The sequence below is a fragment of the Lithobates pipiens genome, unplaced genomic scaffold (assembly GCF_037356315.1).
Source record: "Lithobates pipiens isolate NorthernLeopardFrog02 unplaced genomic scaffold, aLitPip1_a1.2 Scaffold_16, whole genome shotgun sequence".
NCBI lineage: Eukaryota > Metazoa > Chordata > Amphibia > Anura > Ranidae > Lithobates > Lithobates pipiens.
The window spans coordinates 61,171,813-61,192,880 of record NW_027507748.1 but is presented as its reverse complement, the minus strand read 5'-3'; the positions used below and the strand labels follow the sequence as shown (position 1 = coordinate 61,192,880).

The following is a 21,068-nucleotide window of genomic DNA, read 5'->3' as shown; positions in this document are numbered from 1 at the left end:
AGGAATCTCCCACTTTTTCCATCTAACCATAGAAAATCTGCAGACAATCTATAGGTGTATGGCCAGCTTAAGAGTGATTTCCACTCACTTCCTATTGAGTTTACAGAAAGTGAAGGGAAATTTCCCTTAATGGGATGAAGATCAACAAAAAAATGATTGGAGTTTCAATCATTCCCTTTAAATACTTTTATTTTCATGTAAGATGAAAGAGTGACCTATCTATCGGTGTTATTCACAGCTTGCTTTTTTTCTTCATGTCTTACATCTTTTGCCTCCTTTGTAGATCAGTCCTGTGGATTTTAGCATGTATTGCATTTACACATCTGCTTTATTTTTGCTATTGATTACTGCAAACTGACCTTAATGTTGCATTGAAATTTTTTTTTTTTTTAAAGGGGCGTTCCGGCCTCGTTTTTATTTTATTTTAACGTCAGCAGCTACAAACACTGTAGCTGCTGACTTTTAATAAGGACACTTACCTGTCCAGCGAACTCGCGATGTTGGCCCCCCTCAGGCGGATCCGTCTATCGGATTGGCTGTCGGCGCCACCACCTTAACGAAGGGAAACAGGCAGTGGAGCCTTGCGGCTTCACTGCCCGTTTCCTACCATGCATGCGCGAGTTACACGGTGCTTTGTGAATGGCCCCGTTGTTTTCTGGGAAACACACATGTCCCAGGAGGCAGTGGGGCTACCCGTTGAAGAGGAGGAAGTGCAGCGGAATAGGAAGAGGCAGATTAGGAAGACTGCCTAGCAACATTTTTCAAATGTTTTTTTTTTATTTTTTTATCTCAAGAATATTAATGCTATTTTTTATTTTAGGGTGGCCCTCCACTTTAAGTATTGTTATGGTTGCCACCTTTTCTTCAAGTCAAACCCGAACACTTTAGCGGAGCATAGTATAAACTATAGATATACTTTGCGATTAAATAACATTTCTAATAATATGAAGTAAATCACAAGAGTCCCCCTTTACATCAGAGTCCACAAAGTCCCCCTTTACATCTGTATCCACAGAATCCCTCTTTTACATCTGATTCCACAACACCACCCTTAAGGCTGGGTTCACACTGGAGCAAAACGGGAACGCCGCGAATCCGCGGCGTTTTCCCGCATCGCATGACTCCCGCCGGCAGTTCACACTGCCCTATGCGGACTGCTGGGAGTGTCAGTGAAACTCTAATGACGCCCCCAGATCAGTTCGCATATCGCAGTGCGATCTGCAAACTCGGACAGGAATTGGATCGCATGGTGTGAACACCCATGCGATCCGATTCTGCTGCGGTTTTAAAAAAAGGGTCCTGTGCGAGTTTGCGGCAGGTGCGATGCGAATTCAGCCATACTATCTGTATGGCTGAACTCGCATCGCACAGAGATCGGATGTGATTTGCACTGCAGTGCCCTGTAGATTCTGATGTAAGGGAGAACTCTGGGGACTCTGACATAAGGGATGCTCTGAAAACTCCTGATTTAAAGGGGAACACTGAGAACTCTGATGTAAGGGGGAACATTGCTGCCTCTGGTGTAAAGAGGAACTCTGATGTAAGGGGGCTCTGAGAACTGATTTACCTTAGTGTACTCACTCAGAGGCAGGAGAAAGAATGGGGGGGGAGACTTCAGTCACAGACAGAGATGGATGGTGAGCTCACTCACCCTTTGGCAGTCAGCACCTCTCATCTAGATGCATCTGTGGTTGCTGGGCTTCAAAGTTCCACCCCCCACTTTCCTTTCCCTTTCTGAGGCACAGCGCCGGGGATTGGAGTGTGGGCAGACACAGAGGGGTAGGAGTGGGAAGAAGAGGTGCAGATCAATCCCTCTCACCTCTCCCGTCTGTATGTGTGTGTGTGTGGGGAGGGGGGTATTAGTGCTGGGCAGTGTGAGAGAGAGTGTAAGGCCGCGTACACACGCGCGGACTGTTCGCCCAACTTTGTCCAACAGTTTCGGCAAACAGTCCGCTCAAACTTAGCATGGACGGACATGGCCACACACGACGGACGAACAGTTTGCTGAAACCGTGCGCGATGACGTGAACGGCACGTACGACGGGACGAAAAATACGACGTCCTATACACTGCATTATAGCTTTCGGCGTGAAAATCCTTTCTGAGCATGCGCGCAACTTTGTTTGACGAACAAGCCTACACACGAGCGGACTGTTCGCTGAAACAAGGTTTCAGCGGACAGTTTTACGGAATTTCCGAAAAACCTTGTCCGTCCAACTGTCCGCTGAAACTGTCCGCTGAAACTGTCCGCTGAAAGCCCACACACGAGCGGACTGTCCGCCCAAACACTGTTCAGCGGACAAAGTTGGACGAACAGTCCGCCCGTGTGTACGCGGCCTAACAGACACTTCCGGCTTAGACAAATGCAGCCATCAACCCTGCTAGGAGGTCATAGTCCAGTGTGAATAATATGTCCAGGTTTCAGACAGTCTGAAACCCAGATGCATGATTCCAAACCCAAACTGTCCGGGTGAATCCTGGACAGGTGGCAACCCTAAGTATTGTCTACTTACTGTGCCTTCACGTTGAATACTGAATCCCCCCTTGATCTATCACTTGATCCTTAGATTTCAGGGCCAATCCCGCGCATAGGGCCCATCGGTTGTGAGCAATTACATGCAAACGCCAGCAAATAAGCTTTCAATGGGGCTTCCCGCCCACAGCACCCATATCTAATTGCTAATGGCTGCATTTGTGTGAATAGGGCCTAATGTTCATCTCGCTCCTAGCATAGATCTGCTGCTATCCGGCCACCTAAAAACATTATTAATTGTTTTCTTATCATGTCCACAGCTATAGGAATTCTTCTACCTCCGAGGAACCTCAATATAACTTCAAGAAATTTTAAGCACATCCTAACATGGGAGGAACCGAACACGGAATCTGACATCTTCTACAATGTGGTCTATCAGATAAACTAGTATGTATGGTATTGTTTATTTGTAGACTTGGATAGATAGGTAGTGAGGAACTGGCAGGCAGGATTGTGGATGATACATACACTCACCGGCCTCATTATTAGGTACACCTGTTCAATTGCTTGGTAACACAAATAATCAGCCAATCACATGGCAGCAACTCAATGCATTTAGGCATCTAGGTGTGGTGAAGACGACTTGCTGTTCAAGTTCAAACCGAGCATCAGAATGGGGAAGAAAGGGGATTTAAGTGACTCTGAACGTGGCATGGATGTTGGTGCCAGACAGGCAGGTCTGAGTATTTCAAAAACTGCTGGTCTACTGGGATTTTCACACACAACCATCTCTCGGGTTTACAGAGAATGGCCCGAAAAATGGAAAATATCCAGTGAGCGGCAGCTGCGTGGAGGCAAAATGCCTTGTTGATGTCAGAGGAGAATGGGCAGACTGGTTCCAGATGATAGAAAGGCAACAGTAACTCAAATAACCACTCGTTACATCCAAGGTATGCAGAATACTATCTCTGAGCATACAACACATTGAACCTTGAAGCAGATGGGCTACAGCAGCAGAAGACCACACCAGGTGCCACTCCTGTCAGCTAAGAACAGAAAAGGGAGGCTACAATTCACACAGGATCATCAAAAATGGACAACAGAAGATTGGAAAAAAGTTTCCTAGTCTGATGAGTCTCGATATGAGCTGCGACATTCAGATGGTGGGGTCAGAATTTGATGTAAACAACATGAAAGCATGAATCCATCCTGCCTTGTATTAACGGTTCAGGCTGGTGGTGGTGGTGTAATGGTGGGGGGGGGGGGTATTTTCTTGGCACACTTTGGGTCCCTTAGTACCAACTGAGTATCATTTAAACGCCATGCCCTACCTGAGTATTGTTGTTGACCATACCCATCCCTTTATGACTACAGTGTACCCATCTTCTGATGGCTCCTTCCAACAGGATAATGCTCCATGTCACAAAGCTCCAATCATCTCACCACTGGTTTCTTGAACATGACAATGAGGTCCCTGTACTCCAATGGCCTCCACACTCACCAGATCTCATTCCAATAGAGCACCTTTGGGATGTGGTGGAATGGGAGATTCATATCATTGATGTGCAGCTGAAAAATCTGCAGTAACTGTGCAATGCTATCATGTCAATATGGAGCAAAATCTCTGAGGAGTGTTTCCAACACTGAGTTGAATCTATGCCATAAAGAATGAAGGCAGTTCTGAAGGCAAAAGGGGGTCCAACCCAGTACTAGCAAGGTGTACCTAATAAAGTTGGCGGTGAGTGTATGTCACCTAGCTGTCTCACATATACACGTCGAGGGGCTCCAGGGTTTATAACTGATATGAGGAAACTTTTTGCTTTCTCAAAATCCTAATAAGGTCTGTTCTGGGTCCAGAGGCTTTGTAGCAGCTGCAGGGCTCTCAGATTTTGCTGTGTCCCAATTGACATAAATAGGACTGCCTGCACAAGGATGTACAGAACACCTGCGCAGGCAAACACATCCCTCGCATGGACTGTAGTACGCCTGTGTGAACAGGGCAGTGGCGGGTGGTGCTCAGAATTTTTAGGAGGGCGCAAACAAACTGAAAAATTCTGAAAAACACTGAAAAAAACATCAATTGCAGTCTCACTGTGCCATCGATTGCAGCCTCTGTGCCATCGATTGCAGCCTCTGTGCCATCGATTGCAGCCTCTGTGCCCATAAAATGCAGCCTCTGTGAGCCATCATATGCAACCTGTGCCCATCATATGCAGCCTCTGTGCTCATCATATGCATCTTTTGTGCCCACCACATGCATCTTTTGTGCGCACCATATACAGCTTCTGTGCCCATCATATGCAGCTTCTGTGCCCACCAAATGCAGCCTCTGTGCCCATCATATGCAGCTTCTTTTTCCACCATATGCAGCCATTGTGCCCATCATATACAGCTTCTGTGCCCATCATATGCAGCTTCTGTGCCCATCATATGCCACTGCTGTGCCCATCATTTGCAGCCTGTGCTTATAATATGCAGCCACTGTGACCCTCCCCCCCTCCGCTTGCCCGCCTGCCGTCAGACCGACACTTACCCCATCCAGGTGATGGCGGCGAGCTGTGGGACGGGCAGGCGATGGCTACTGCATCCTGCATGGTTCCTATTCGCCTCCTCTGTTCCGCTAGGCATCCAATAGGATATCTGTGCCTTCAGCCAATCAGGTGACAGGTATTAGGCCTGCTCTCCCTGAATGGCGGAGAGGCGGTTCAATGTTAGCAAAGCAAATATTCATTTTCTTTGCTAGAAGACCTGGGTATGCTTGTAGCACAATGCTCTGCGCCACGAGTCCACCTTTTTTGAAGCCTATTAGAGCCTATGCCTCTTATCAGGTGCTTCAAAAATACATATAAGGGCTGGCTGGAGAGAGGGGGCAGCGCCCGTGCTCTCTTATGTACGCACCGCCACTGGAACAAGGCCTTATCATGAGAGGGGTTTTATAAAAATAAAATAAACCTTCTTACTCACCTCTATGCTGCAGGATCTGTGCGATTCTACATCTGTCCTATGTGTTGGCTCCATGACTGGGAACTTAAAGATCACATGACCCGTGATCGCTCAGTTCTTGGTCTGCTCAGATTGGAGAGCAGTGACTGGCAAAAAAACCCGCTCTGATTGGGGCGAAAGGAGGCACACATCCTGACCCGTAGGAGAAGTATGGTCAAAAAAGCTTTTATTATGGGAGGAACCAAATATTGATTATTGCCATATTCCAGAGTGTTTAATATCAGACAAACTAGTATGTGCTGTGTTATCATTTGTAGCATAGATAGATAGATGGATGGATGGATGGATGGATGGATGGATGGATAGATAGATAGATAGGTAGGTAGGTAGGTAGATAGAGGATAAATAGATAGAAAGATAGAAAGATAGATAGATAGATAGATAGATAGATAGCACTTTTTTGTTTTAAGTGGCAGACAGTATAAGTTATATGGGAATAACCATTTAATGACTAAACCATTTCCCCCGATCTCGCCTATTATATCAGTGAATCATTTCTCCCCGCTGATAATTGTTCCAATATTACAACCCGCCATTGTGACCTCACCGAGGCGTTCCATGAAATCTGGGATGATTACAGCGCACGGGTGCAGAGCTTCACATCTACAGAGAGGTCAGACCCTTCACCCCCAACACCCATCTTCACACCCCTCACTGACAGTAAGTATGCTCATGGGGGTATCTTTAACTGTATGCCCTGTGTGCTTTACTATCTACATCCTCCCTACATCTCCTCTGTAATGTAAATATCTTACAGATTTTAGTAATTTTGTGGCCTCTTTACATTGGTTTGTAGATAAAGGGGTTGTAAAAGTAAACCTTTTTTCACCTTAATGCATTCTATGCATTAAGGTAAAAAAACATCTGACAGTGCCTGCTCCCCCCCAGCCCCCCTGTTTTACTTGCCTGACCCCTCGAAAGTCCTGCGCTCGCCTCCGACATCCTCTTCGCCTCTCAGCCTGGCCACTGATTGGCTGGAGTGGATGGTTTGAAAGCAGCGCAGCCATTGGCTCGCGCTGCTGTCAATCACATCCAATGACATGGGGCGCTGGGGGGCGGGGCCGAGTGATGCAGTGAGTGGCTATAGCCGCCGGCTGTATCACGGGAGCGTGCCCGCAGGTGCTTCTTACAATGAGAGGGAGCTCGCATGAACGTGAGAAGTACTTGCGGGGGGAAGCAGAGACAGCCGCCGAGGGACCCCAGAAAAACGGGTTCGGGGCCACTCTGTGCAAAACGAGCTGCACAGTGGAGGTAAGTATAACATGTTTGTTATTTAAAAAAAAAAAAATTCTCTTTATAATCCCTTTAAGGTATTGCAGTAAAAAGTGTGTTACTGCAGTGCATGGCATGTGGTGCATCCTATTGCACAGTTATAATAGTGGACGCTTGCACTGAAACACACCGCAATGCACATGAACATCATTACAGTGCACTGCATTAACCACTTCAGCCCTGGAAGGATTTACCCCCTTCCTGACCAGAGCACTTTCTGCAATACAGCACTGTGTCTCTTTAACTGACAATTGCGTGGTCTTGCGATACTGTACTCAAACAAAATTTACGTCCTTTTTTTCCCCACAAATAGAGCTTTCTTTTGATGGTATTTGATCACCTCTGCCGTTTTTATTTTTTGCGCTATAAACAAAAAAGGAGCATCAATTTTGAAAAAAAAAAAAAATATTTTTACATTTTTGCTATAATAAATATCCCCAAAAAATATATAAAAAAAATGTCTTTCTCAGTTTAAGCTCATATATATTCTTCTATATATTTTTGATTAAAAAAAAATCGCAATACGTGTATATTAATTGGTTTGCACAAAAGTTATAACATCTACAAAATAGGGGATAGATTTATGGTATTTTTATTTTTAATTTTCTTTTTATTAGTAATGGCGGCTATCTGTGATTTTTATCATGACTGTGACATTATGGCAGGCACATCAGACACTTTTGACACTATTTTGGGACCATTGTCATTTATACAGTGATCAGTGCTATAAAAATGCACTGATTACTGTATAAATGACACTGGCAGTGAAGGGGTTAAACACTAGGGGCCAATTAAGGGATTAAGTGTGTCCTAGGGAGTGATTCTAACTTTGTGGGAAGAACTCACTACAACACGACAGAGATCACTGCTCCCGATGACAGGGAGCAGTAGATCTCTGTCATGTCACTAGGCAGAACAAGAAAATGCCTTGTTTACATAGGCATATCCCCGTTCTGTGGCTCTGTGACATGGACCTGGCACACCGGTGGACATAGTCCACGGGACCCGCAGGCACAGAGTACGCGGAGGGCGCACGCATTCCCACAGTGTCACAATTTAAAGGGGATGTACCTGTACGCCCGTTTACCTAGCCGTGCCATTGTGCCGACGTACGTCATTGTGCGCTGGTTGGCAAGTAGTTAAAAATAAGTGCATGTATCATTTTTTTCTGTGTTTGGGTGCCTTTTATTCAGCAAACATTAACGGCTTACCATTGATGCACTGGAAAGCATTGTGCTAATGCATGGCAACTCATTGTGTTAATGCCTCTTATATTTCTTGGTTCTGAAGAAGTCGGTGTGTTTCACTTCAAATTAATTTCAGAATGGGAGGGTCTGTCTTCTAAAGCCTCGTACATACGGTATGATTGTTGGCCAACAGAGCTCCTGATTGTTGTCAAAGGCGGCGTGTGCCAGGATCTTGTCTTGCATACTAATGGTACACAATTGTCGTGCCACAAACACGAACATAGTGACGTACTAAGAGGAATTTCAGCTCTTGAGCGCCACCATTTGGGCCCCTTCTGCTAATTTCGTGTTTGAGCATTGATTCCGAGCATGCATGTTTGTACTTTAGACTTTTGTGTGACGGACTTGAGTACTGACCATTAGAAAATCTGACGTCAAACCGCAGATGCTGCAGGATCTGTGCGATGCTACAGCTGTCCTATATTGGCTCCATGACCGAGAATTTAAAGATCACATGACCAACGATTGCTCAGTTCTTGGTCTGCTCAGATTGGAAAGCAGTGACTGGCAAAAACCCGCTCTGGGCGAAAGGAGGCGCACATCATGACCCATAGGAGAAGTATGGCCAAAAAAGCTTTTATTATGGGAGATACCAAATATTGATTATTGCCATATTCCAGAGTGTTTAATATCAGACAAACTAGTATGTGCTGTGTTATCATTTGTAGCATAGATAGATAGATGGATGGATGGATGGATGGATGGATGGATAGATAGATAGATAGATAGGTAGGTAGGTAGATAGAGGATAAATAGATAGAAAGATAGAAAGATAGATAGATGGATAGATAGATAGATAGATAGATAGATAGATAGATAGATAGATAGATAGATAGATAGATAGTACTTTTTGTTTTATGTGACAGACAGTATAAGTTATATAAGAATAACCATTTAATGACTAAACCATTTCCTCCGATCTCGCCTATTATATCAGTGGACTATTTTCCCCTGCTGACAATTGTTCCAATATTACATCCCGCCATTGTGACCTCACCAAGTTGTTCAGTGGATTCTTAGGCCGTTACAGTGCACGGGTGCAGAGCTTCACATCTACAGAGAGGTCAGAACCTTCACCCCCAACACCCATCTTCAAACCTTTAAATGACAGTAAGTATGCTCATGGGGGTATCTTTAACTGTATGCCCTGTGTGCTTTACTATCTACATCCTCCCTACATCTCCTCTAGGTAATCTAAGTATTTTACAGATTGTAGTAATTTTGTTGCCTCATTTACATTGGTTTGTTAAGGTATTGCAGTAAAAAGTGTGTTACTGCAGTGCATGGCAATAAGGGTAGTGTGGTGCACCCTATTGCACAGTTATAATAGTGGACGCCTGCACTGCAGCACACCACAATGCACATGAACATCATTACAGTGCGCTGCATTAACCACTTCAGCCCCGGTAGGATTTACCCCCGTCCTGACCAGAGCACTTTTTGCGATATGGCACTGCGTCGCTTTAACTGACAATTGCGCGGTCGTGCGACATTGTACCCAAACAAAATTTTGGTCCTTTTTTTCCCCACAAATAGAGCTTTCTTTTGGTGGTATAAAACAACAATACACAACTCTTGCCCTCACACGTGTGTGAATCTATAATACCCCGCTGCCACTTTATATAAACAAAAATGTGCACAGCGTACACTGTTATCTACACAGTGCAGACATTAATGTAACCAGTGTATTACCAAAACTATACAGTTAAGGATGAGCTGAACACCCCCCTGTTCGGTTCGCACCTGAACCTGCGAACAGACCTAAACTTCGTGTGAACTTTAGAACCCTATTAAAGTCTATGGGACTCGAACGTTCAAAATCTAAAGTGCTAATTTTAAAGGCTAACATGCAAGTTATTGTCCTGAAAAGTGTTTGGGGACCTGGGTCCTGCCCCAAGGGACATGTATCAATGCAAAAAAAAGTTTTAAAAACTGCCATTTTTTCGGGAGCAGTGATTTTAATAATGATTAAAGTGAAACAATAAAATTTTAATATTCCTTTAAATTTCATACCTGTTGGGTGTCTATAGTATGCCTGTGAATGGGGCGCATGTTTCCCGTGCTTAGAACTGTCCCTGCACAAAGTGTCATTTCTGCAGGAAAAAAAGTCATTTAAAATCACTCGCGGCTATAATGAATTGTCAGCTCCCCATAATACAGAGAACAGTCATTGAAAGTCATTGATAAAAAAAAGTGTGGGGTTCCCCCAAATTCAATTACCAGGCCCTTCAGGTCTGATATGGATATTAAGGGGAACCCCGTGTTTTTTTTTTTTTTAAAGACGTGGGGTTCCCCCTAAATATCCATACCAGACCAAAGCACGCAATCTGGCAGGCCACAGGAAAAGAGGGGGGACGAGAGAGAGCGCCCCCCCTCCTGAACTGTACCAGGCCACATGCCCTCAACATTGGGAGGATGCTTTGGGGGTCTGTGACCCCTCAAAGCACCTTGTCCCCATGTTGATGAGGACAAGCGCCTCATCCCCACAACCCTGGCCGGTGGTTGTGGGGGTCTGCGGGCGGGGGGCTTATCAGAACCTGGAAGCCCCCTTTAACAAGGGGACCCCCAGATCCCGCCCCCCCCGTTTGAAATGGTAAGGGGGTACAAAAGTACCTCTACCATTTCACAAAGAAAGCGTAAAAGAATGTTAAAAAAGACACACACACACACCGTTGATGTAATTCAACCAATGTGTGTTTCCTGTCACTAAAAACTTTTTCAAATAAGCAATATTGTATGATCACCTTATATACTTGTACAATTCATCTTAATGTCAATTTTTGTATCTTGACCTTTTCCATAAGAAAAACCGTTTGTAAACAAAAAAAAAAGACACACACACCGTTGCAAAAGTCCTTTATTTTATTTATAGCAATGGCTGATCATCCCCCCTCTTTTCCTGCAGCCTGTCAGGTTGCGTGCTCGGATAAAGGGTCTGGTATGGATTTTTAGGGGGAACTCCACACAATTTTTTTTTTACATTTGGCATGGAGTTCCCTTTAAAATCTGGTATGGATATTTAGGGGGAACCCCACGTAATTTTTTTTTTTAATTTGACACGGGGTTCCCCTTAATATCTATACCAGACCTGAAGGGCCTGGTAATTGAATTTGGGGGAACCCCACGCTCTTTTTTTATCAATGACTTTCAATGACTGTTCTCTGTATTATGGGGAGCTGACAATTCATTATAGCTGTGAGTGATTTTAAATGACTTTTTTTCCTGCAAAAATGACACTTTCTGCAGGGACAGTTCTAAGCACGGGAAACATGCGACCCTCAAAATTTAAAGGAATATTACACTTTTATTGTTTCACTTTAATCATTATTAAAATCACTGCTCCCAAAAAAACTGACGTTTTTAAAACAATTTTTTGCATTGATCCATGTCCCCTGGGGCAGGACCCGGGTCCCCAAACACTTTTTAGCACAATAACTTGCATATTAGCCTTTAAAATTAGCACTTTAGATTACTCCCATAGACTTGTACAGGGTGTTCTGCGGTTTTTCGAATTTGTCGTGAACATCCCAAATTGTTCACTGTTCGCCGAAGCCACGCCCCGACATGTTTCGTCATAAACTGACTTATTCATGGGATTGGCTACCTGGCAGAGCGACCAAACTTTTATTCCCTAAAGCTACATCCAATAGGCGAAGAATCGAGTCGCGCACATGCACACACCCTGTGTCCCCGTTGCATCTATACAAAAAATTTGTTTGTATTAGTTTCATTAGTTTTTTTCGGAATTTCAAAAATTTGACAATAAGAAAGAGAAAATTTTTAATAGTAACTAATAATAACTAACTATTAAATTATAGATTTTGGAATTTCCTTTCAAATTTGGCTGTTAGTGAAGGTAACGAATACAGATTTATCTGAAGTTACAAATTCAAAAGAACAAAAATCTGAAAACCTGAGATAATAACTAATAATAACTTTATTACGTTTTAGGTATTGAAATTTTTATTATGTTTTAAGTATTAAAATTTTCTTTCAAATTTGTCAGTTAGTGAACGTAACAAATTATCAGAAATAATGAATGCCGCATCTAAACAAACAGAACAAATTAATAATAATAATAATAATAATAATAATAAAAAGGTTTTATTATTATTATTATTATTATTAATTCATTACGTTCCATTCGTTTAGATACAGCATTCGTTATATCGGATAATTTGTTACGTTCACTAACTGCCAAATTTGAAAGAAAATTTCAATACCTAAAACATAATAGTAATAAAGTTATTATTAGTTATTATCTCAGGTTTTCAGATTTTTGTTCTTTTGAATTTTACGGATTATCACTGTTATTTTGGGATTTTCGAATTTCAAGGTTCAAATTTTCGAATTTCCGAATTGCAAATTTCTGATCAATTCGGAAATTTGGATATTCCCAAATTAACAAAATTTGTTAAACAAATTCAGGGAGAAACAAATTGCACATGTATAACGTCTAGAAGAATTCTGTGCCATTTTTAAAGACCAACTTCAGGGGGAAAAAAATATCACAGATGTCACATGGTCACATGGGGTGTAGGAGGAAGCTCTGAATGATTCTGCAGTCTCCTGGGATTTCAGTGTTGTGTGCCATAGGAAGTCCTGATAATAGATAGACAAGTACACAGAGTGTGCCGTAAATCAGGGGAGATCTGGGCATGCTCAGTGATGTCATTCTAAAGAACAAAAAGGATTACAACAATACTAAGCAAGGAGATATCTACAAGCAGTGTTCATTAGGGCTTTTTATGCTGATTTACATGGGACAAAGTTGTGAAGGAGAGTTTACAATCACTTTCAGGCTGGCCCCTTTTACAGGTATTAAAACATAAAAATGAGTGCCTATACTGTTTAAAATCCAGTAATACACTTCCTCCCCCTGCACATGCTCAGTTGCTCTCTATTTTTTGGCACCATGCCAAAAATGTAGAGGCTAATCTGACAACCTAAAGATTTACTTCTACTCAGGGGCTTCAGGAAATGGCAACCTTCCTCAAGAAGAAACAGTAGCAATGCTGGAGGTAATTTACAGCGCACACTCATTTTGGTAGCATAATTGTTAATGTGAAATGTATGTTCCTTGCTAAAGAACATTATTTTTTAGCAAGTTGTTACGGGTAACGTTCTGCTTTAAGAGATCTTTTGTTAAACCTCAGATATCTTTGCACTGGATATTTTTATAAGGCATATATCCATCTTATTTTTTTCTTTTCAGCTGTGGTGGGTCCTCCGATCGTGGATGTTGTGGTGGCAGGCAGCGGTATTAATATCTCTATTAGTTTACCCGTCTCTTATTTATGGAACAAAGAAAAAAAAAACTTTGACTCCATCCTGACAGCCTATCCAACCATAGATTATAAAATCTACCTAAACTCCCCCCCAGAGGTAATTATCATCTTCACCGTACAGATAGAAAATGTCTCTTGCAACCTCTTTTACTTAAAGTATATGTTAGGGAAGAATAAAAAAAAAAACTGTTTTTTGATACAAGCACATTTTTCCTTTTTTTTTTTTTTTTTTTAACCACTTGCTTACATGACACTTAAACCCCCCTCTGTCTAGACCAATTTTCAACTTTCAGCGCTGAAGCACCGTGAATGACAATTGCACGGTCACACAACACTGTACCCAAATTACATTTTTATAATTTTTCCCCCATAAATAAAGCTTTCTTTTGGTATTTCATCACCTCTGCGTTTTTTATTTTTTGTTAAAAAAATTGAAAGACCAAATTTAAAATTTTTTATTACTGTATTTTTTTTTTACTGTAGTGGAACGCTGTAAAACACATCAAAAACGCACTGGAATGGACTGGAATGCACCTAAATGGAACAAAAAACACACTGCAACACACGTAGGGCCAGTTCACACCACATACAGTCCAGTGCGTTTTTTTCTGCATCAAAAACGCATGGAAAGTAGGTTATATGGTTTTCAATGGCATAGTTCACACCAGTGCGGTCAGTTCCAGTGCTGCATTTTTTCTGCACTGGACTGGAACTATGTAAAACGCATCAAAAACGCACAAGAATGCACCAAAAACGCACTGCAACACACTTGTCCTTATTTAAGGTTAAGAAAAAAGAGGGGGGAAAAAAAGCACTGGACTGCATCAAAAACGCACTGGAGCGCATCAAAAACTCACATGCAGAAAAGTACCTGGAATGCATCTGGACTGCTTTTCTATGGAGTGAAGTGGCCCTTATCCTTAGGTTAAGAAAAAAGAGGGGGGGAAGCACTGGACTGCATAAAAAACGCACCCGAATGCTTCAAAAACGCGCATTCGGAAAAGCACCTGGAACGCGTTTCTATGGTGTGAACTGTATTTTCGATATAGTAAGTAAGTAGCTCAGGGACAGGATTCAGGAGTGCAAGAGATTAGAATGGGCAGGACTCACACATGAAGTTGACTCTCACGGTGACAATGACAGAAGTGTGCAGCAGCACAGATGATGCTGACTTCTCGCCGGCACAACATGTCCCCCTCCTGAGTCACAGCGACAGTCTCTATCCAAGCCAGGTGGTCCCTTCAGTCCACTCCAGTCTAAACAGCACTGACAGTCCCGCTCCCGACCTGTCCTGCTCCCGTCCTGCAGACCTACACACAAGGCTCTGCCCGCTCTGCTTGGTTCCCTTGCACCATGACATCACATGACGCGATCGGACCCCGCCTCCACCAGAACTGTCCGAACACACTGTAGCAGGGACTCGGATGGTCTCGGCCGGCTCTGTACTCAGCCGAACATCACATATTTTTTACTGGCAACTTTTTTCTTTTACTGGCAGGAGAAAATTACCTGTTTTTATCTGCCAGTAAAAATACTAACGGTTGGCAACACTGCCCCCCCATCAGCATTGGATCACGTTCGCTGCAAAGGGAAATGAGGAAGAAGAAATGTGAAATTATTTGTTTAGTTTCTTTACATTTTAGAATGGGGTGACTCGAGATTGTGAATATTATTATAGGTGCCTTGACTTGAAAAAGGTTGAAAAACACTGCTCTAGCTGCACTGCTCTAGCTGTATGCACTGTGAAATAATTCATTTTCAAAGATCACAAAAATCCGCAGACAGCTCGTCTTACCAATTTTCCCTTCTGATTTTCGTATCGTGTGTACGTGGCCTTAGGCCCCTTTCACACATGCGGACCGCTCAGGTCCACCTGTCAGTTCTTTAGGCGGGCCTGAATGGACGCTCCACGCCGGTCTATGGAGCAACGGAGGTCAGCGGTGACATGTCCACTGACATCCAATCCGCTGAATCCAGAAGGATGGAATCCCTATTTTCCATCCGTCTATCGGATCAGATGAAAACGGACAGGCAGTCTGTTTTCATCCGATCCCCCATAGAGGAGAGAGGAGCTCTGACAGGTCTGTTCCTGCACTGTGAGCGGAGACGGACCTGTCATCCACCGGCTCAGAGGGGATCAATGGATCGATCCCTGCTGAGCAAGCGGAGTCCGTACACGGACAGCCCCGTGTGAAAGGGGCCTTAAAGTGGTGTTCCACCCAAAAAATTCAAGAATGTGCCTAAAAAAAAAAAACTTCCCCTCAGCGCAGGAAGGGCTCAGTTCTGCCCCCTCCCTCTTGTCAATCATCTGGGACACGTGACAGGTCCCAGATGATTGTGCGGCCAATCACGGCGCTCTGCGCCGCTCGCGCATGCGCAGCGGGTGCTTCACAGCCGGGCGCCCACAGTTACAATGCCAGTGCGGCCGAGCGGGGCTTCGATCCCCCCGCATCGCTGGACCCTGGGACAGTTAAACGTCCGATTATTAAAAGTCAGCAGTTGCAGTATTTGTAGCTGCTGACTTTTAATTTTGTTTTTATAATGGGAACACCATTTTAAGGTGTGACCTCATATTATAAAGGTTTGGTAAATCTGAAGACAAAAACCTGCAAAAAATCTAATAGTGTGGATGGAGTCTAAGGCTGGGTTCACACAACTGCAGTGTGTACATATATTACCATGCATTAACATGCATTGAATGTCCTGTTTATTATAACACAGCATACTACAGTGGTGCATTAATGTCGGCCAGGGCTTTTTCCAGCAGTTCCAGCACCTCCAGCCCTGAATGTGTGTACTGGCAAGGGGTGCTGGAAGGTCTATTGTTGCTGGCTGCTGGGGTATCTATTGTCACTGGTGGGGATTTGTTTTTGTGTGGTGGGTCTATTGTTGCTGGGTAAGTCTACTGTTGCTGGTGGGGGGGTCTTATCTTGATGGGGGTCAATTATTGCTGGGTGGGATCTACTGTTGAGGGAGAGGTCTATTGTTGTTGGCTGCTGGAGGGACTATTGTTGCTGGGGTGGTATTTTGTTGGGGGGGTCTATTGTTGCTGTGATGGTATTTTGTTGTGGGGGGTCCATTGTTGCTGGGGGAAAGTCATTTATTGTGTGGGCACTCTGTTGCTGGGGGGTCCTTTGTTTCTGTGGTGGAGTCTATTGTTGCTAGGGTGGAGTTTATTGTTGCTGGGGTGGGGTCTATTGTTGCTGGGGTGGAGTATACTATTGCTGGGGTGGGGTCTATTGTTGCTGGGGTGGGGTCTATTGTTGCTGGGGTGGAGTATATTGCTTCTGGGGTGGGGTCTATTGTTGCTGGGGTGGAGTATATTGTTGCTGGGGTGGGGTCTATCGTTGCTGGGGTGGAGTATATTGTTTCTGGGGTGGGGTCTATTGTTGCTGGGGTGGAGTATATTGTTTCTGGGGTGGGGTCTATTGTTGCTGGGGTGGAGTATATTGTTGCTGGGGTGGGGTCTATCGTTGCTGGGGTGGAGTATATTGTTTCTGGGGTGGGGTCTATTGTTGCTGGGGTGGAGTATATTGTTTCTGGGGTGGGGTCTATTGTTGCTGGGGTGGAGTATATTGTTGCTGGGGTGGGGTCTATTGTTGCTGGGGTGGAGTATATTGTTGCTGGGGTGGGGTCTATTGTTGCTCAATGCAAGGGATCTGTTTTACTATCTTTCTTGTTTTCATTAACAAATTTAATAGAAATTACTGAGCAGCACGAAATACTTGGTTCTGTATTTTCTGAAAGGTGCTGTACTGGGAGGTGGGTAGGTGGTGGAACCAAGAGATGGTGCTCAGAGATGGGTAGGGTACCTCGGAAGGGTGGAGTTCCTGTACCTATTCCCTGAGAAAAAAAGCCCTGCTGTCAGCGCACTTCAACTCACATCCGTTGGCAAGGTGTGCTGTAGTGCCATTAATTCTAACCACCAAAAAAAGAAAAAGCAATGGGCCCCTGCAGTTTTAAGTCATAATGTGCTAGTATACACCACATGCTAGCACATTATGACAGACTTATATTTACATGGAGCCCCCCAGTGTAGCGCAGTCACGGCTTCCCAAAGCTGCCATCTTCACCCAGTCTTTCTTTCCCACCCCTCGGCTCCAGTGCGGTATAACGTCCCTTCAGAGCACATGTGCTGGTGACGTCACTGGCTATGTGTTGTGTAAATAGCTCATAAACAGTGCTAGTTTAGGAGATATTCATTGTACCTACAGGTCATCCTTATTTTAGGCTTATAGTACCTGTAGATACAAGTTCAAAAGTGCCATTTAATTCCACTTTAATGGCTGCCAAACGCACCTTGCCAATGGAACAGGAAGATTCTACAGGGTACTAATATGCTTTGCCCTGCCGCTGAAAGGCAACCGGTAAAACTGTAAACTTGTATCAATTTGTATAATTGGAGTATTTTTGCAGTATAATTGGAGTAGATCCAAGCAGGTTACAATTGTCATGTGACTGTAAAATTCATCCAATCAGTTGTCTCTGTGACAGCCAGCAAGATTATACAGGCAGAAAGCTAATGTACTCTTCACACTGGGATCCGACTTGTGAGACCCCAAGTCACATGACCTATAAATGTTAGTCAATGAGAGCTGTATTAATTAACACTACTGAAGTTTCTCCAACTTTAGAAAAGGTTCCAGTACTACTTTAACCGCTTCAGCCCTGGAAGATTTGCCTGCTCAATGACTAGGCCATTTTTTGCAATTCGTTTTAACTGACAATTGCGTGGTCGTGTGACACCACAACCAAACAAAATTGAAGGCCTTTTTTTCCCCCACAAATAGAACTTTCTTTTGGTGGTATTTGATCATCTCTGCAGTTTTTATTTTTTGCGCTATAAACAAAAAATGAGCGATAATTTTGAAAAAAAAACACAATATTTTGTACTTTTTGCTATAATAAATATCCCCTTTTTTTTAAAGCAAATTTTTCCTCCGTTTAGGCCGATATGTATTCTTCTACATATTTTTGGTAATAAAAATTGCAATAAGCGTATATTGATTGGTTTGCGCAAAAGTTATATCATCTAAAAAAACTAGTAATGGCACAATCTGTGATTTTTATCAGGCCTGCGACATAATGGCGGACACATCGGACACTTTTGACACATTCAACTTTTAGTAAGGATAGGTGCTCCACTTGTGCTCAGTTCAGGGGCCCCACATGGATGCTCCCACACCCTGGATATTCACCACCTATCTCTAGTGTGGTCACTTGCGCTTGTTGGGCAATCCTCCCCTGGGTGGCATCTCCACTGGCAAGCTCTTTATTGGGTTATTCTTCAGATGTAAATGGGGAAACAATAATGGAGGGAGAGCTCCCTCCATTTTTAAACGTACGTAAAACCGTAGGATTTATTCTGAAGTAAAAAACGAACATAAATGAACTCACAACTTACGGTGCCTATATCCTGGTACCCAGTGTATGCAGCATATGTATATCAGGGTAATTCCGGCCGGCGTATACTGATAACCGCAATTCACGACTCAGCGCGGTCCTGGATGTGACACAGGCAGAAGTGTTGTCACAATGACGGCTTGATTGCGGACAATAATGGGGGGCTAAGGACAGTAATATGGGGAGGCTGAGGACAGTAATATGGGGAGGCTGAGGATAGTAATATGGGGGGCTGAGGACAGTAATATGGGGAGGCTGAGGACAGTAATATGGGGGGCTGAGGACAGTTATATGGGGGGGCTGAGGACAGTAATATGGGGAGGCTGAGGACAGTAATATGGGGGGCTGAGGACAGTAATATGGGGAGGCTGAGGACAGTAATATGGGGAGGCTGAGGACAGTAATATAGGGAGGCTGAGGACAGTAATATGGGGAGGCTGAGGACAGTAATATAGGGAGGCTGAGGACAGTAATATGGGGAGGCTGAGGACAGTAATATGGGGAGACTGAGGACAGTAATGGGGAGGCTGAGGACAGTAATATGGAGAGAATGAGGACAGTAATATGGGGAGAATGAGGCCAGTAATATGGGGAGAATGAGGACAGTGTAATATGGGGGGCTGAGGATAATAATATGGGGAGGGGCTGAGGACAGTAATATGGGGGGGGGGGGAGGCTGAGGACAGTAAAATGGGGAGGGGCTGAGGACAATAATATGGGGAGGCTGAGGACAGTAATATGGAGGGGGTGAGGAGGACAGTACTATGGGGGGGGGAGGCTGAGGACAGTACTATGGGGGGGGGGCTGAGGACAGTATTATGGGGGGGAAGGGCTGAGGACAGTACTATGGGGGGAGGCTGAGGACATTACTATGGGGGGAGGCTGAGGACAGTACTATGGGGGGAGAGGCTGAGGACAGTACTATGGGCGGGGGGCTGAGGACAGTACTATGGGGGGGCTGAAGACAGTACTATGGGGGGCTGAGGACAATACTATGGGGGGGCTGAGGACAGTAATATGGGGAGGTTGAGGACAGTAATATGGGGAGGCTGAGGATAGTAATAGGGGGGAACTGAGGACAGTTATATAGGGGAAGCAGAGGGCAGTATTGGGGGAAGGGGGGGGGCTGAGGACAGTAATGAGGGATTTTGGTGTGAATGGGAACATCATTTTTGCCACGTTTACATGCTACATTTTGCCGCATTTGCTTTTTTAAAAAAAGTATATATTTTTTCAAAATAGCCAAAAATAAAAAACGCCTGTAAACGAGTTACCGCGTTTAGAAGCATTTTGCGCTTGAAATGCCTGTAAGCACAGCTTCTGAACGCATTTTTTTTTTTTTGCGGTCCGAAAAAAGCCTCTAAACCCAACTGCCTAGAAATGACTATAAACAACCCTGTGTGCATGTACTGATGAGATAACAGAGGAGAGTTCAGGAACAACTGCTCCTAAATGTCCGTGTACCAGCAGCAGTGTACATGAGGCCTTGTTGTATAGTGATGTTGACCATTTCGGATGTCTGTCAACAAAATGAAAACAATTTTATTTATTTATTTTTATTGATAAGGGTGTTGAGGGGGGTGGGGGTTGCAAAATTGTAAAATTGCCCCCTCAGGGTGGTGTGTCACTAGGGACCCCTTTTATTTCATCTCCATGTTCCCTTCTGCTCTCTGTCCACACCCTAGAATTGATAATGTACTTTAAATGAGCACTGTGACTGATATTGAATTCATGTTGGGATAACTCTATTATTTTAAACCACACAGAAGCCTATTACAGAGGTCTCCCATGTGGAAAGTTTTACTATACCTATCCCATCACTATATCCCAGTACCACCTATTGTGTGACGGTGTCCATGGATTCAGAGAACATGGGTCCATCCATTCCATCTCCAAAGAAATGTGTCATTACAGAAGGATCTCGGGTAGAAGGTATCTGTGACTTTATTCATTTATGACTGAATAGAGGTGATCTGTGTCTTTAGGCCCGTACACACGATCGGACTTTTTGACAACAAACATGCAAATTAGCTGTTTTAAGGCAACATCCGACCGTGTGTACTCTCCATCAGACAAACTTTTTCGGTTTTCATCGGCCTTTGTTGGCTGTGCGAACAGACAAACTTTTTGACAACATAAGTCCAATGGAGCAAAGTCCGATCGTGTGTACAGAAAACCATCGGACTTTTGTACAAAGTACAAACAGGCATGCTCAGAACCAATGCAAAATATCAGACAACAATACAGAAGTTGACCAAAGGGTGGCGCCGGAGTAATTGAACGCCATCTTTTGAAGTGTTGTCAGTACGTTGAAACGTCACTACGTTCGTGTTTGTTGCCTAAAAAGTCCTGCCGTGTGTATGCAATACAAATTTACTGTCA

General features: G+C 43.9%; 1 protein-coding gene across 1 annotated transcript in view; it reads left to right on the top strand.

Annotated features, from left to right (window-relative positions):
* LOC143984102 (interferon alpha/beta receptor 2-like) overlaps positions 1 to 20,644 on the top strand; it is a 51,311-nt gene extending 30,667 nt beyond the window's left edge. Inside the window, exons 3-6 of the mRNA XM_077484418.1 lie at positions 2,794 to 2,920; positions 8,933 to 9,105; positions 13,211 to 13,380; positions 20,453 to 20,644. Of these exons, the coding sequence (XP_077340544.1) occupies positions 2,794 to 2,920; positions 8,933 to 9,105; positions 13,211 to 13,380; positions 20,453 to 20,644 (662 nt within the window). The remainder of the gene's footprint in view (positions 1 to 2,793; positions 2,921 to 8,932; positions 9,106 to 13,210; positions 13,381 to 20,452) is intronic.
* The last annotated feature ends 424 nt before the right edge of the window (positions 20,645 to 21,068 follow it).